Source organism: Balaenoptera borealis (genome assembly GCF_965194805.1).
Source record: "Balaenoptera borealis genome assembly, chromosome: 15".
In the NCBI taxonomy this organism is placed as follows: domain Eukaryota; kingdom Metazoa; phylum Chordata; class Mammalia; order Artiodactyla; family Balaenopteridae; genus Balaenoptera; species Balaenoptera borealis.
Genome location: NC_138871.1, coordinates 78837043 through 78851290, shown reverse-complemented (window position 1 = coordinate 78851290; position 14248 = coordinate 78837043). Strand labels below are relative to the sequence as shown.

General features: G+C 43.9%; 1 protein-coding gene across 1 annotated transcript; it reads left to right on the top strand.

Annotated features, from left to right (window-relative positions):
• The first annotated feature begins 239 nt into the window (after window positions 1-239).
• On the top strand, window positions 240-13218 carry MSGN1 (mesogenin 1). The gene has a single exon (XM_082356463.1). The coding sequence runs from the start codon at window positions 9284-9286 to the stop codon at window positions 9863-9865; it is 582 nt and encodes a 193-aa protein (XP_082212589.1). The 5' UTR covers window positions 240-9283; the 3' UTR covers window positions 9866-13218.
• The last annotated feature ends 1030 nt before the right edge of the window (window positions 13219-14248 follow it).

The window sequence follows — 14248 nt, the reverse complement described above, 5'->3', positions numbered from 1 at the left end:
AACATCGTTTCAGGTCAGGTAATCCTCCTCAGGAACTGCTTGAGAAGTCCGCAAGGGTTTTCTCTTTCTGTCCTAAAGGATTTCTACAGTTTAGCATATTTATCTTCTGTCTCTCATCTCTCCTATGAAGTAAGCCATATGATTTCATTCCTATTTTTTTTTTTCTGCTATTTTGTCCTAGTTTAAATACTCAGCTGGTGAAAGTCATCTATGTGCACAATGCACAATGTTTTGCAATTTATTTTTAAGGGGACGAAAACAAAAAGATTACTCTTTGGCTTTCCAATGAGCCTCAGACTCAAATCATGAGAGCCAAAAACTTTTATTATTTTCCTAGTTTGTAGAGATAATGATGGCAGTGACGTGAAAGCGATGCTGGGAGGAACCACCACTGGCTTCGCTAGAACCCTCACGGGCTTCACAGCGCAGGAGGCTGTGTCAGTAACCAACTAGGAAACTGCTACTTTTATTTCTCTTTACCAGCTCAAGGACATAGGAAGATATCACATTGCACTTAAGTGTTTTCTTTAAACACACACCCAGACACACACACACACACACACACACACACACACACATCATACACCCTCTGCCCCATGAGAAGTATCTATTATCTAAGTGTGAGCTGGGTGCTGAGGTTGTGTGACAGGGCAAACGGTCCAGGTTTTTAACTTAGTCCCAACTGTGTTCAAGCACTGTCTGTGTCCCTTGCCAGCAAGAAGGCCAGGAGCTAGCTTGGGCAGTGGGGTTCTGTGGGAGTGTGGCTAGGATAAGGGACTGCGGGTTATACAAAGGTCGGGGGAGTGTGTGGACCCCAAAGGCCAAGGACAGCTTTTGAAACCAGGGCCCAATGAGTGTCGGCGTGCCAAGCACAGGGCTAGAGGCAGTGAGGGCTGGAAGTGGCCGCGTGACTGGGCTGTGGCTCTGGGGTGTCTGCTGCACAGGTGTTGGGTAAGCCTGGGCCTCCAAAGGGGACGCTGTGTCCTGTGAACCTTGGGCGAGGTCCTGAGCATCTGAGCTTTGCATCCTCTCTTGTAAACTGAGGATGATGCCTACTTTACTGGATTGTATCAAGGATTACGTGAGAGTGTAGGCAAAGCCCTCATTTTTAGCACCTAGCACAGAGTAAGTGTTGTAAGTCTTCAAAAAAGGTGTTATTGGACTTCCTTGGTGGCTCAGTGGTTAAGAATCCGCTTGCCAATGCAGAGGACACGAGTTCGAGCCCTGGTCCGGGAAGATCCCATACGCCGCGGAGCAACTAAGCCCGCGAGCCACAACTGCTGAATCCTGCGCGCCTAGAGCCCGTGTTCCACAACAAGAGAAGCCACCGCAATGAGAAGCCCACGCACCGCAACTAAGAGGAGCCCCCGCTCGCCGCAACTAGAGAAGCCCGCGCACAGCAATGAAGACCCAACAGAGCCAAAAATAAATAAGTAAAATAAATAAATTTAAATAAATAGATAAAAATAAAAAAGACATTGGTGACTTACAAAAGAAAAACATCTCTTAAAAAACATAACTAGCTTTAGAAAAAATGGTGTTATTACTGCTGTGATTGACGTATATACATAAAAGTGTTTTATCTATACAAAAAAATTCTTTCTAAAAATTTCAATTATAGGAAAATATGTCTAAATATCACCCTTACCTGCTTGATAAAGATAATTTTGTGGCCTAAGTCTAAGTAGAAAGTGGTATGGGGTGACAGAGGCCTTTATTTTGGAACTGCAAACCCAAAGTTGGAAAACAGTGGCAAACCTTACAACAGGCTCCAAGGGGACTTCCAAAACCCTCCCTCACCTACCTCTTCCCTCAAGATATAAAATCACTCCCTGGAGCTTGATGCTCCAGAGTCAGACTGCCTGGGTCTTGACTGTGTCTCCTCCACGGGTTAATCTTGTGACTTTGGGCAACTTTTTCAACTTCTCTAAGCCCCAGTTTTTTCTTTAAAGGATTTTTTGTAAGATTTAAATGGAATAAACCATACAAAGCACTTAGCACTAAATACGTTTATTATTATTGTTTCATCACTGGGATAAGTGTGTATGGCCAAGAAAGGGAGTGCTTCACACACACACACACACGCACGCACGCATGACACTCCTTTTAGACTGTAAGAATTATGCCTGTTCACTAACATGGCAGAGAGGAGCGCCTATCTTATGTTAACATCTAATTTAGGAGTAAGGACAGCAAGTCTAAACCTACTTTGTGTTTTTAGCCCCTACAGCGCCGATCTCAGGCGCCCTGTATGTACTGTTTACATGATTGAATGGTACCAATCAATCAGGCTTCTCGTATTTACAGAGTCGAAGTTCAAGCTTGAGTTCTGGCTTCAAGAGCACTACAGGGACCATCATGCTGATGCCTCTAATTCTTCTCAGGTGTTTTGGCCCGTGGTTAAAAGTCTGGACCCGAGGCAGCCTGCTTAGGCTCGAATCTTAGGGCTACCAGTCATTAGGTGTGGGGTTCGGGCAAATTACTTAATCCCTCTGTGCCTCAATTTCTTTTTTGAAAAAAATATGCTATTGAAGTATAGTTGATTACAATGTTGTGTTAATTTCTGCTGTACAGCAAAGTGATTCAGTTATACATATATGTATTTTTTTTCATATTCTTTTCCATTACGGTTTATCACAGGATGTTGGGCTACACAGGAGGACCTTGTTGTTTATCCATGCTATATATAATAGTTTGCTTCTGCTAATCCCACACTCCCAACCCTTCTCTCCCCCACTCCCCTCCTCCTTGGCAACCACAAGTCTGTTCTCTATATCTGTGAATGTTTCTGTTTTCGTAGATATGTTCATTTGTGTCATATTTCAGATCCCACATATAAGTGATATCGTATGGTATTTGTCTTTCTGACTTACTTCGCTTTAGTACGATAATCTCGAGGTCCATCCGTGGTGCTGCAAATTGTGCCTCAATTTCTAATATTAGTAAAAGAGGATTGGTGATGATCATGGCACATACTTCATAGGGTTGTTTCGAGGATTAATGTGAATTAACCTCTGTTAAGCACCTAGAATAAGACCTGGTGCAGCCTTGGCCTCCAGGCATGTTCCACTCAAACACGTCCTCCACAAGCAGCTGGAGTGATGGCTCCAGGGTTCTGCTGGCCAGATCCGGCCTCTGCTTAAATCTCATGGTGATGACTAGAAGCTCCTGTCATCTACAAGGTAAACTCCAAGTGCCTTATCATTATGAACAAGGCTCTCCTCTCCAGCTCCAGTTGACCCCCTGGGACCATGGAATGACTGGTAGTTTCTTGCACAATTCTTGCTAGGTCTAACCGTCAAGCAATGGCTAGAATTCTCTCCTCCAAACTTTCACCTTGTTAAAAGGGCTCCACTTTTAAAGGAACAGCCTTTTAAGAACCCACAGGAATGTTACTTAAAAAGCAAGGCTGCAGACGTCATACCTTGCAGAAAGCCCTCCAGATTCTTTACCGTGACCTCATCTGTGTACAACTATTTCTAAGATTTGACCCAGGTTTAGTCTGCCTCCGATGGCTCTCCTCTTGACTCTAATATCACTTTCTAGCCATCCACCAGTGTTTGGACAGCCACTGAAGTACTACAGGTACTAATATTGCAATGGGGACACAGAGGGCTCCCAGGGCTGCCACATACAGTTGTGCAGGTGGTGCCCTATGATTCAATTTATCATAGCACTTACACATGGTTTTATAAGTATTTTTACTTCTCTATCTCCACCCTCAATACTCTCAGCAACACAAAGAGAAGAAGCTTTTTAATTTAACTTTCTGTCCTCCGCACCCAGTGCAGTACTTGGTATGCAGCATGTAGCAAATTAAAACTCACAGGCTAATCCATGATTCCTTCTCAGCTCCTTGTACCATGCTAAGACCTTGCAAAATAATCATCCATACCTTCAAGGAACGGCAATGTGATTGGAAAAGTAAGTTAGACTTATGTGACTAGATAACTAGAACATCAGGCACTAAGTATTAGTGGTGAATGAATGGGGTCAAAGCTTTGTACTGTCTGTCCATCAGAGAAGGGAAAATTTCTAAGAACTGAGGAGATGGGATGTGAGCCAAGCCTTGCATCTTGTAGATGCCCCCCGTGACTACATTACATGGATGACTTCTTCTGGGAGGCAGTGTGTGTAGTGGAAGGAGCCTGGGACTTGGCATTTGTGCCCTTAGGTTGCACCCTGCCTTTTCTATCTTCTTGCTGTGTTTGCTGGGTCTCTTTCTGAACCTGGGCTTCCTCATCTTTAGAGGGTGGTTTATAACCTCTACCCTACCAAATTGCTATGAAAATTAAGATGAACTAGTGAATCTAAAACAGATGAGTGTAGGGAATTCCCTGGTGGTCCGGTGGCTAAGACTCCACGCTTTCAATGCAAAGGGCACGGGTTTGATCCCTGGTTGGGAAACTGGGGTCCTGCAAGCCTCTTGGAGTGGCCAAAAATTAAAAAGTAAAATAAAATAGATGAATCTCATTCTCTGCACACAACAGGAATTCAACAGAGTAACTCTCATTTTAACTAGACTCCAGGCTTAGATTTTTTTTGGTTACTGACCAGATTCTTATTTATTGAAGGCTTTTCTGCAGCATCCTGGGAGGTTGCAATCCATCTGACCCTTCCCTCTGCCTTGAGCAAACAGCTCACACAGACTGCCTCATGTGTACGGGGATCCAGGAAGTCACAAGGGAAACAGACCCTCCGCCTTGCTGCTTCTCCAGGGTCTGGTGACAGCACTATTTCTCAGGAGATAGGCTTTAAAGTGCCATTGTCCATGTTGATTTATCTGCTGTTACGGAGCATGGCAATATTGATTTTATAGGTAAAGTAGTTATTTTTGTTAATCTTGAAAATATCATAACATATTCCTATAGCCCTTTACATTTTCCAAAGGCAAGCTTCAGTTTTCAATCTTCTTAAATTTCTAGCAACAAGGTGTATAGGACGGTCCAAATTTTCACACAAGGGAGGCAAGGTCCATAAATGAATGAGTCACTCAATGTTCCACAGTAGAGTAGGGTCAGAAAGAGGAATAGGGTTCAGGTGCCCTGAGTCACAGTTCCAAACTGCTGGGCTAAATTTAAAGTTCTCTTTGGCAGTGGTACCAAGGATGGGGTTGTGGTGGAAGTGGGCAACCCCAGCACGGAGTAGTCGTTTTATTATTGTCATTGTTTGGAATTGACACTACATAGCGGTAATAAAACACAGACCAACTTTTAGTCAGCTTTATCATTGTTTCTAAATTATCTATAGGTAATGCATCCCTTTATTAGATAATGCATCTTCAATCAGCACCGGAGGCTGATTGACTCTGACCACCCACCCAGGGTAACCATTGCTCTTTGGTAAAGAACTCTGTCTAAACTGGTTTCATCTAAAATTATCTACCTATCTGTCTGTCTGTCTATCTATCTATCTATCTATCTATCTACCTATCTATCATCTATCAGGTTGCATTTGAAGGAGGGAATTTTGATTTCTAAGCAGAGGTGACTTGAGGTCAAAGAAAATGGGAGAGATGCATTTGTGACTACATGTATTGTGGCTCTTACTTCCCTTGACTCAAGCAATCAAGAATTGACTGAGCGCAGTTTTAAGCTTTTTTGGCATACATACAGCATACCATGTGTACACAAGGTGAAGGTGTGGTCTCTATGAGGTCAGTATTAGTATTTCAATTCTACAGACAAAAGCTGAAGCTAAGAGAAATGCATTAACACGTCCAAGGTCACAATGACTCAGGAGCCAATGTAAGGTTAGTCTGACTCCAATGGCTGCATTCTTGTGATAGTACCACATTCCATCTGTCCACCAATGTCTGAACAGCCACTAAAGTACTAAAAAATGCTAATATTGCAAAGGAGGCACACCACAGAGGGCTCCCCGGGCCACCATTTGTGGAGTTGAGCCCTGCACAGAGGTGCTTGGCCAGAGGTCAGTGGGGCTGAAATAGGTCCAAGCTCTGCATTTTCCTAACTTGGTGCCGAGATGCCTTATGGGCTAGCAGTGCTATGGGACCATTGGTAGTTTCAGACTCAAGCATTGAAGCAGTCTATTGCCTCCTGTTTCCAGTTGATTCTTCACCTCTGGCTAGTGTGATATGCCCAGTTGTCCATGCCTCTGTCATGACTGTTACTGGGGCCATGGCTGTCATTCCCTTAGAAGCTTGTCATTCTGAAAATTAGGCACCAAACCACTCATTAATCTGTGCAGCAAGTCCTGGGTCCTTCTCTATGGGTATAACTACAGTGAAAAGTTTACCGTAACAACCTGGGATTTGAAAGCTGAGACAATCTGTACCCGTATGTTACTCTTTGGAAAAGAGGACCAAGAAATTTTAAAGTCCTCTTAGGAATATGCCTTGGGGTTGGAGACTTCTTTTTAATGTGTTGCAATCATAGTCACAATAGCTTATAAATGTTTTTTGAATGAATGACATTTAAGTTCATATTAAAATATTTATTCCAATAACTCAGTACTGTGGGAACTATGCATTCTGACTGATATGAAAGCTTATCTATCACTTAATCTGTATTAGCTTCAAGGGAAGAAAAATGACAGATCTGGGAGTCAGGCAACTTTGGCTTTTCTATTCCCATCTTTGCCACAGCCTTTTGGTGTGACACTGAGCAAGTCATTGTCATCTCCAGAATGCAAATAAAAGGATGGACTCAGTAGTCTCTAAGTCCCTTCATGGGTGTGATCATGGGTTACTTTCGATCAAGTACCATGTTCACACAGTAATGTGTTTCATCGCATTTTAAAGCTGGAAGGGGGTTTAATGATCCTCTGGTCTACACTCCTCATTTTACAGGTGCTCTTTGCAAAGTAGAACAGATGTTATTATCCTCCTTTTACAAATTAAAATTCTCAGGCCCTGAGGGGGTGAGTCATTTGCTCTAAAGGAGGTGAGCTCTAGCTCACTTCCTGCTACTCCACACTGTCAACTAGGCTTTACTGGGTCCAGTTTAGTCTTGTCCGCTTTCTGTGGCCTGGTCCTCCATGCAGATAAAAAAGCACCAACTAGCATGGGCTCAGCTACAGGCCTTCGAATGCTAACAGTGTTAGGCTGTCCTGTGCCTCCATTTTCCTCTGAGGGTAGAAATGCTTCATTGCAGGGGAAATGCAAGTCTGATTCTGGTTTGTTTCTTACCAGAGTGAGAGTCTACATTGACAAGCATGGAAGCCAGGCAGCTTTCCTTGTTGTAAGAGCAGGTTTTCTGGGTGACCAGGGTCAGGGGAGAGAGGAGTCAGAACCCAGTCAGTCGTGCTGGTACTGGTTAATTTGACCGTGCGCATACAGTAACAACGAGAACAAAACCTACATTTATTAAGTGTCTATGTATACCAAGGATTTGACAGATATTGTCTCATTTAGAAAATGAAATTTCTGAAAATAGAAGTTTAAGAAATCAGCAATTTTAGAAAGAAGCTTTAGAGAGGGAAAAATATGATGGCGTCTGGAAGCGGAAATGGTCTTACGTGGTTTAGAATATAAGGCCTGAAAGCCCACGGTGACGGGGACCACCACATCCACCTGAGGTCTACTGAGAGTACCCCTCTCTCCGAGTCGCAGTCACGTCACCTGCCTCTACCGAAACCAAAGAGGTTTTTTTCTAAAGGTGGGCTTTGGGGTCTTAGGAGGGATCTTGGGTCAACCACTTCCTAGTGGCACTACCACTTCCTACCAGGAAAATCTCTACTGAGTCTCTCAACCTCTTAGAGCCTCAGTATTTTTATTTGTAAAGTGTGCTTTGTTCTTTTTTAGATAAAGGTTATTTATAACAATATATAAAATTCCTTGAATAGAATCAACAGATTCTAGGCTTTCCAATAAGAGTTGAAGGGAGAGAAAGAGGAGAAGGGAAAGGAGAAGTCATTTATTACATTTATTATGTTTCATTAACGTTATTATTCTTCAAGATATGGCTTAGGGTCTTTTAGTAAATGGCCAAATTAAGAGCATTCTTCCACAGATGACCTGCTTGAGGATTTTTTCCCCCTGAGCCAAGCTAATTAAAAAATACCACAAATGTTCTAATTATGCCATTGACATTTCTTTTCGATAACTGCAAAGGGACTTTAATAACCATGTTAAAGGGCACATTAATATGAAATGTAACTCACTGTGATTCTGATGTTCATACGAACTTGTAGAATTAGTTGCACAGAGAATCAGTTACATCTGTGGGACAAATGGGGAATCTGAGACCCCCTTTCCAAAGCACAGGGTCTATCTCTCAGAGCATTAGGAAGTGAAGCAAAGTAGCAGGACCATCCAACTTAACACATTCAGTGGCATTTGGAGCTATGGTGGGGAAAACAGGCTCCCGAGTTAATTTCACACTTCCTCTATACATTTCAAAAAACAAGGTGTGACTCTGCAGCTGGATTTTAAAAAGACCTTCAGAAGGCTAAATGCCAGGTATTTTCCAAACTCCCTGCCCTAAAGGAGCTTTCTGTTTCCCCGTGTCTGTTTGCTGGGGTGGGGGGGGGGGGGAATCCCAAACTGCTCAGTTAAAGCTAAGGCTTTAAGCTTCTCGAAGGATATTTCCTGCTCATTGAGGCTCTGGGTTTACTGGAGCTGCCGGCTTTTGTCATTCTCAATGTAGGAGTGCTGGGGGCTTGTCTGCACTCTGCAAAACCCAAGGAAATTTGCTAAAGAGGAAGGAAAGGAGGAAACGGGCATCCAAGGTTTGCCTGTGTTCCCTCCTCCCAAGAGCCCCATGAAGTAAGAGCTGTTGTCTGCATTTGACAAATGAAGAATCCAAGCTCAGAGGGGTTACCTTGTCCCCAGACCACACCGCTTCTCCAACACTGCACCCCATCTGCTCCGAAATATCTAAGCGGTCGTGGCCCCTCTGGGGCACTCTGCTCCTCTCCACCAGGCCCCTCACCACCACTTCCTTGCTGCAGATTGCCCTAGGTTTGTTTTTCTTCGCTCCCTCATTAATGAGTTCCACAGGACGATGTTAAGTCTAGTTATGCAGCTTTAATTGGTTTAGTTACAACAAGATAATTCCTTTTTTCTTCTCTCAGAGGCCTTTCTGTTTAAAGACATTTTAGCTGGAAGATGCTAATTATCAATGAGGAGAAAGTGACACCTGAAGAGTTCATTTTCCATCTTGGTCCTTGGTTTCTCCTTTGAACTCCCTCTACCCGGCCCTCTTTCCCACTTCATCACTTCTCCCCGACCATCATAAAAGAGACCTCTGCCCTGGCCGGGCGGCAGAACTTTCCTTCTCACTTGCCAGGGAGTCGTTCTCTCTGCAGTTGTGTCGCAGGCATGGACAACCTGCGTGAGACCTTCCTCAGCCTCGAAGACGGCCTGGGCTCCTCCGACAGCCCTGGCCTGCTGTCCTCCTGGGACTGGAAAGACAGGGCAGGGCCCTTTGAGCTGACCCAGGCCTCTCCCACCCAGAGCCTCTCTCCGGCCCCATCGATGGAGTCCTATTCTTCTTCTCCTTGTCCGGCTGTGGCTGGGCTGTCCCGTGGGCACGGAGGTGCCAACAATGGGGGCAGCGATGCCTGCAGCGGCCTTGGGACTGGCGGCCTGGTGGAGGTGGGTTATGATGTGTTAGCTTTCCAGCCTGCCTATCTGCAGGGCGCTGGTGGCCCCAAAACCCAGAAGGGCACCAAAGTCAGGATGTCCGTTCAGCGGAGACGGAAGGCCAGCGAGAGGGAGAAGCTCCGGATGAGGACCTTGGCTGATGCCCTGCACACCCTCCGGAATTACCTGCCACCCGTCTACAGCCAAAGGGGCCAGCCGCTCACCAAGATCCAGACGTTGAAGTACACCATCAAGTACATCGGAGAACTCACAGACCTTCTCAACAGCGGGCGAGAGCCTCGGCCCCAGAGCACTTGAGCTCGGCCCAGGGACTCAGGGACTTACCACCCAGCCCCCTGGGCGGGGGCAGAGCAGCTTTAAAGACCTGGACCACCTCACGGCACAACAGTACCTGGTTATCTTTATACAGTGAGCGTGGTGACCTTGTTGTCTGAAAAGCTCTAAGGGAATTCCCACTGGACTAGTCAGGACCACCAGAACACTTAACTGCCAGACAGCAGGTACCTTTGCTTCCAGTTTTCCCACCATTTCTCAAGAGACTTGCCCTTTGCAAAGAGACAGTTGGCTTTGCCCTTTTCTGTCTATTCAAGGTATTTTTAAGGGTCAATGATTTCAAATGTATTTTTTCAATTGCGTAAAATTGTTACAATTAATCTTCTCCTGCCATTTTTGGGGGGGAGCTTTCTTTCTGTTGCTAACTAAACCTGTATTTTGTACGGGATCCAGGGTGACACCTGGATTCTTATTTAGAAAGATTAGTGTCAAGTAAAGGGCTACAGTGCTCCTGTTTTATTTTGTTTGTGTGCGTGTGTGTGTGTGTGTGTGTGTGTGTGTGTGACTAAAATCAGGCCTTTGCTTTTGCAGGGAACAAAATCACTTAAATGCGGAAGAAATTAGTGTCATGGGATATAGAAACTCACAGGCAGACAGGCTACATTAAGACAGAGTGGAGAGTTTAAAGACCAGCCCCTTCTCTCTTAAGGGAAAGAAAAGGAGGCTTTATAGGCTCTTGGAGCCAGAGAATGAGGGGGTTGGAAGGAGGAGGAAAAAGAGGAAGACTCAGCATCACAGCCGGGGCTTGAATAGAGCTGGGAGGGTGGGCGCTCCCTGAGCCAGGCCGGGTGTGAATATGACCTCATTGAATCCCTTCACTTACTCATTTCTCAAATGAAGAGATTGGCCCAGAAAGAATAGGAGACTAGTTTGAGTCTAGAGATAAGTGAAAGGGTCAGGATTAGAACTCAAGTCTATATCTAACCCCTCCAAAGGGATTTATTTCTTTATCCGTATCTCCTCCTCCTACACCCCCCAAATCACCTCACATGCACGCCCACACAAACACACCCCCCTCTTCACAGTACCTCATCTTAGGGTGGTGACTGTAGCACCCTCAGCTTGGCTGATTTGATGGCACATGTCATTGAAATGGAGGCTTTGAATTAAGGAGTTTCTCAAAAACTAGTAGGCATTTTTAGGGCTGAATTTTTCTCCCAATTGTTATTAACCAGCTGCATTTTTTTTTTGGTGAATTGTCTCCTGTCATTTTTTCTACTGGTTATTTTTCTTGTTTTTAATAACAGATTACAAAGGCAGTAGATGTGTTCACAATTTAATATATAACTTCTCCACTTTCTTTCCTTTGCTGATACAAACGTATACAAATAAATATAGGTGTATATACATTTTTTAAGAATACCTTGAATTCTGAAAATTGCTTTTTTTTTACTTAGCAATATATAGTAAAAGTCCTTCCAGTTTAACACAAATAAATCTGTGTTGTAAGTACCATTATTTCCTTGATTTTATAGATGAGGAAATTGAAGCACAGACTTGCCCTAAGTCACACGTGAAAAATATAGTGGAAAGTAGAGGTTCAAACAATGTTCCATAACACAGGTATGCTATGCTAAACATAATTTGTTTAATTAATCACCTTTTGAATGAAATTTAGGTTGTTTTCAGTTTTTTATTACCAAAAACTGCTGTTAACAAACATCACGGACAACTAGCTTTAGCCACTGATATTATCATTAGCCTGAAAATTTCCCAGAAATGGAATTCCTGGATCAGAGTTGTGTGCTTGCACATTGTAAATTTAAATAAATACAGTTAGGCGTAGAAAAGTTTGTAGTTGTTTACCCTCCCCCAACATTATGGGACAGAAGCAGCTGGTCCACGATGTCCCTGGATATCATCAATCTTCTGAAATTTTCAATGGATTAAAAAAGGGTTATGCTGTTCTTGTGTTAATTTTAATTTCCCTATGTACAATTTGAGATGGCTCATCTTTTAAAAATTTTTTGTGACTATTGTTCATTTTGGTTCTTCTATAACTCTCCCATGTATGTTCTTTGCCATTTTTCTATTGGGTTATTTATCTTCTTGTTAAGAATTTGGGAGATTTCTTTGCACACTATATGTATTGAAAATTTTCCTCCCAGTCTCTCATTTTGTTATCATCTTTGTGTATGGTATCTTATATTTATGATTTAGATTCTGATATCTTTTGTTCTTTGAAGCTTTTCATTTGTATATGATCAAATCTCTCCTCTTTTTTTTAATAGCTTATGTGTTTCTTCCCTTTGCTTAACTTCTCCCAGTTCCAAGGCTATCCAAATATTTTGATTTTTCAAATATTTTAATATTTATATGTGGATCTTTAATATACATGCAATTTATTTTTGTCCATAGTGCAAAGAAGGAATCTAACTTTATTTCTGATTAATCTTTTTATAACTGCAAAATAAGTATAACTTGTCATTGGGGGTGGTGGGTGACAGTGGGGAACAGTTGCTAAAATGTCATCCTATGTATACAGATCTTCATCTACTTCTGATGTATTTCTTGTTGGTGCCTTACAGGAGAAACAAGAAAATGTTGAATAATATCAAGATTTTCTTCAAGGGATTCCACCCTGGGCATGTACAGGTGTTCATATGAGCGTGTATGTGTGTGCAGATGTACGTTTTTTTGTTCCTGTGTGTGTGTGTGTGTGTGTGTGTGTGGTGTTTCATGTGTCGGGGGAAGAGAATTAGAGAGGATAATAATATGGGAAAGGGAGTGTTCAGCCTTTCATCAGCGTCTAGACCAACTGGTATTTTCCTTGCCATTTTAAAGAGAGTGGAACCCAAATGTGCTTGGCTTTTGATTTTTTCAAGCTCAAGCTTTAAGCATGGTTTATAAATAGCTTGAGTAATTTTGGTTGCCCTGGGGACAAAATACTGTGGATGGGTTAGGAGGTCCTGTCTTTACTTTCAAAAAATTCTGGAAAGCCACCAACTCAACTACTAGGTGGGCTTGCCCTCAGGACTCCTAAGGTCCTTCCCAGTGGGGAGGCATTTGGAAAGCCTGGAGAGGGTGACAGCTTCCTGGGAGTGGGCCTCTGGCCCAGGGCCTTGTCTTACCGTCACCACCTGCGGCCCCGGCAGGCCGTCACCAGGAGAGGCAGCAGCACATCAGCGTTCCACTCCGCAGTAATCCCCAGTGAAGTCGCCTCCCGAGTGGGGAGGAGAGCTAGCTGGACCGGGTCCCTAACTCTTCTACAAAGCAGTTAAAAGCAGTTGGCTCAAGCGTAGCTCAAGATTAAGTTATTTCTGGTGCTTGGATAGGGAACCACAATTTGTGTGCGTCTACTATGTTGTGGTCAGTTTTCACACTCATAATTTCATGTAATCCTCCTAAGCGCCCCTGGAGGTGGATTTATCAGTCCCATTTTGAGGATGAGGAAACAAAGGTTTAGGACAGCTAAATGGTGTAAAGCCACATGATTAGCTGCGGGCACGTGGCTGGCTCGTTAGCAGCCAGTGAGTTCAGCTCCAACTCCAAAGCTGGGGCCCCTCCTGTAGAATCGCGCTGCCCTTTCCTCCAGCCGACTCTGTGTGCCCTGGGCTGAGCAGACAGAGAGCTTTCTCGGCAAATGCTCACTCCCAGGTTTCTCAGCTTTGTCTCTGCCTCGCCGTCTCTGGGGCCCTCATTTCTTTTACTGTCTGAAGCATTTCTGAAAGGGCTCTTCATCTTGTCCTCTAAACTATTTCCCTTTGAACTTCTGCCTCTGCCCCAAACATTTCCTCCAAAATTCCTTTCACCTCCTTGCTGGCGCCTAGAGTCCTTCTTAATCCACAGAGAAACCTGACTTCTTCTGTTCATTTGTGTTCAATAAAATGTTCCACAATTCACACCAGGCTGAGGTTTCTTTGTTCTTCTTGTAGTTTCAGCCGCATCAGCTAATTGGGAGAGAGGTCAGAGCTGGGGTGGGAGAGGGCCTCAGCAAACTGACAGGTCGACAGAATTACTTTAAGACATCTTAAAAAAAAAAACAACAGCAAAAGAAGATGCGTATGCAAGTGAGTTCTGGTGCTGCCGCTCTGAGCTCCCGTTACAGTAGCTTAGCATGTTATGTGACTCCTGTGAGGTGTTGTTTGACTTCCATACAGGCTCCAGGCCGCAGGAAGGAGACTGGACCTGGGCGTTGACCCCTGTGGGCGCAGTCCAAGCTGGCTTGACGGCAATAAGAGCTTGGCAAACACCTCTCGTCCTCCTGCTGGGAAGCCGAGATAACCTCTACCTTGCAATGAAATACTGAAGACTAAGCAGTGCCTCTTAGAGCAGCGCTGGATGGACTTGCTCTTATTATTTTGGTTCTAGAAAGTCCCAACCCTGAGGACGAAGAAAGCAAAAAAC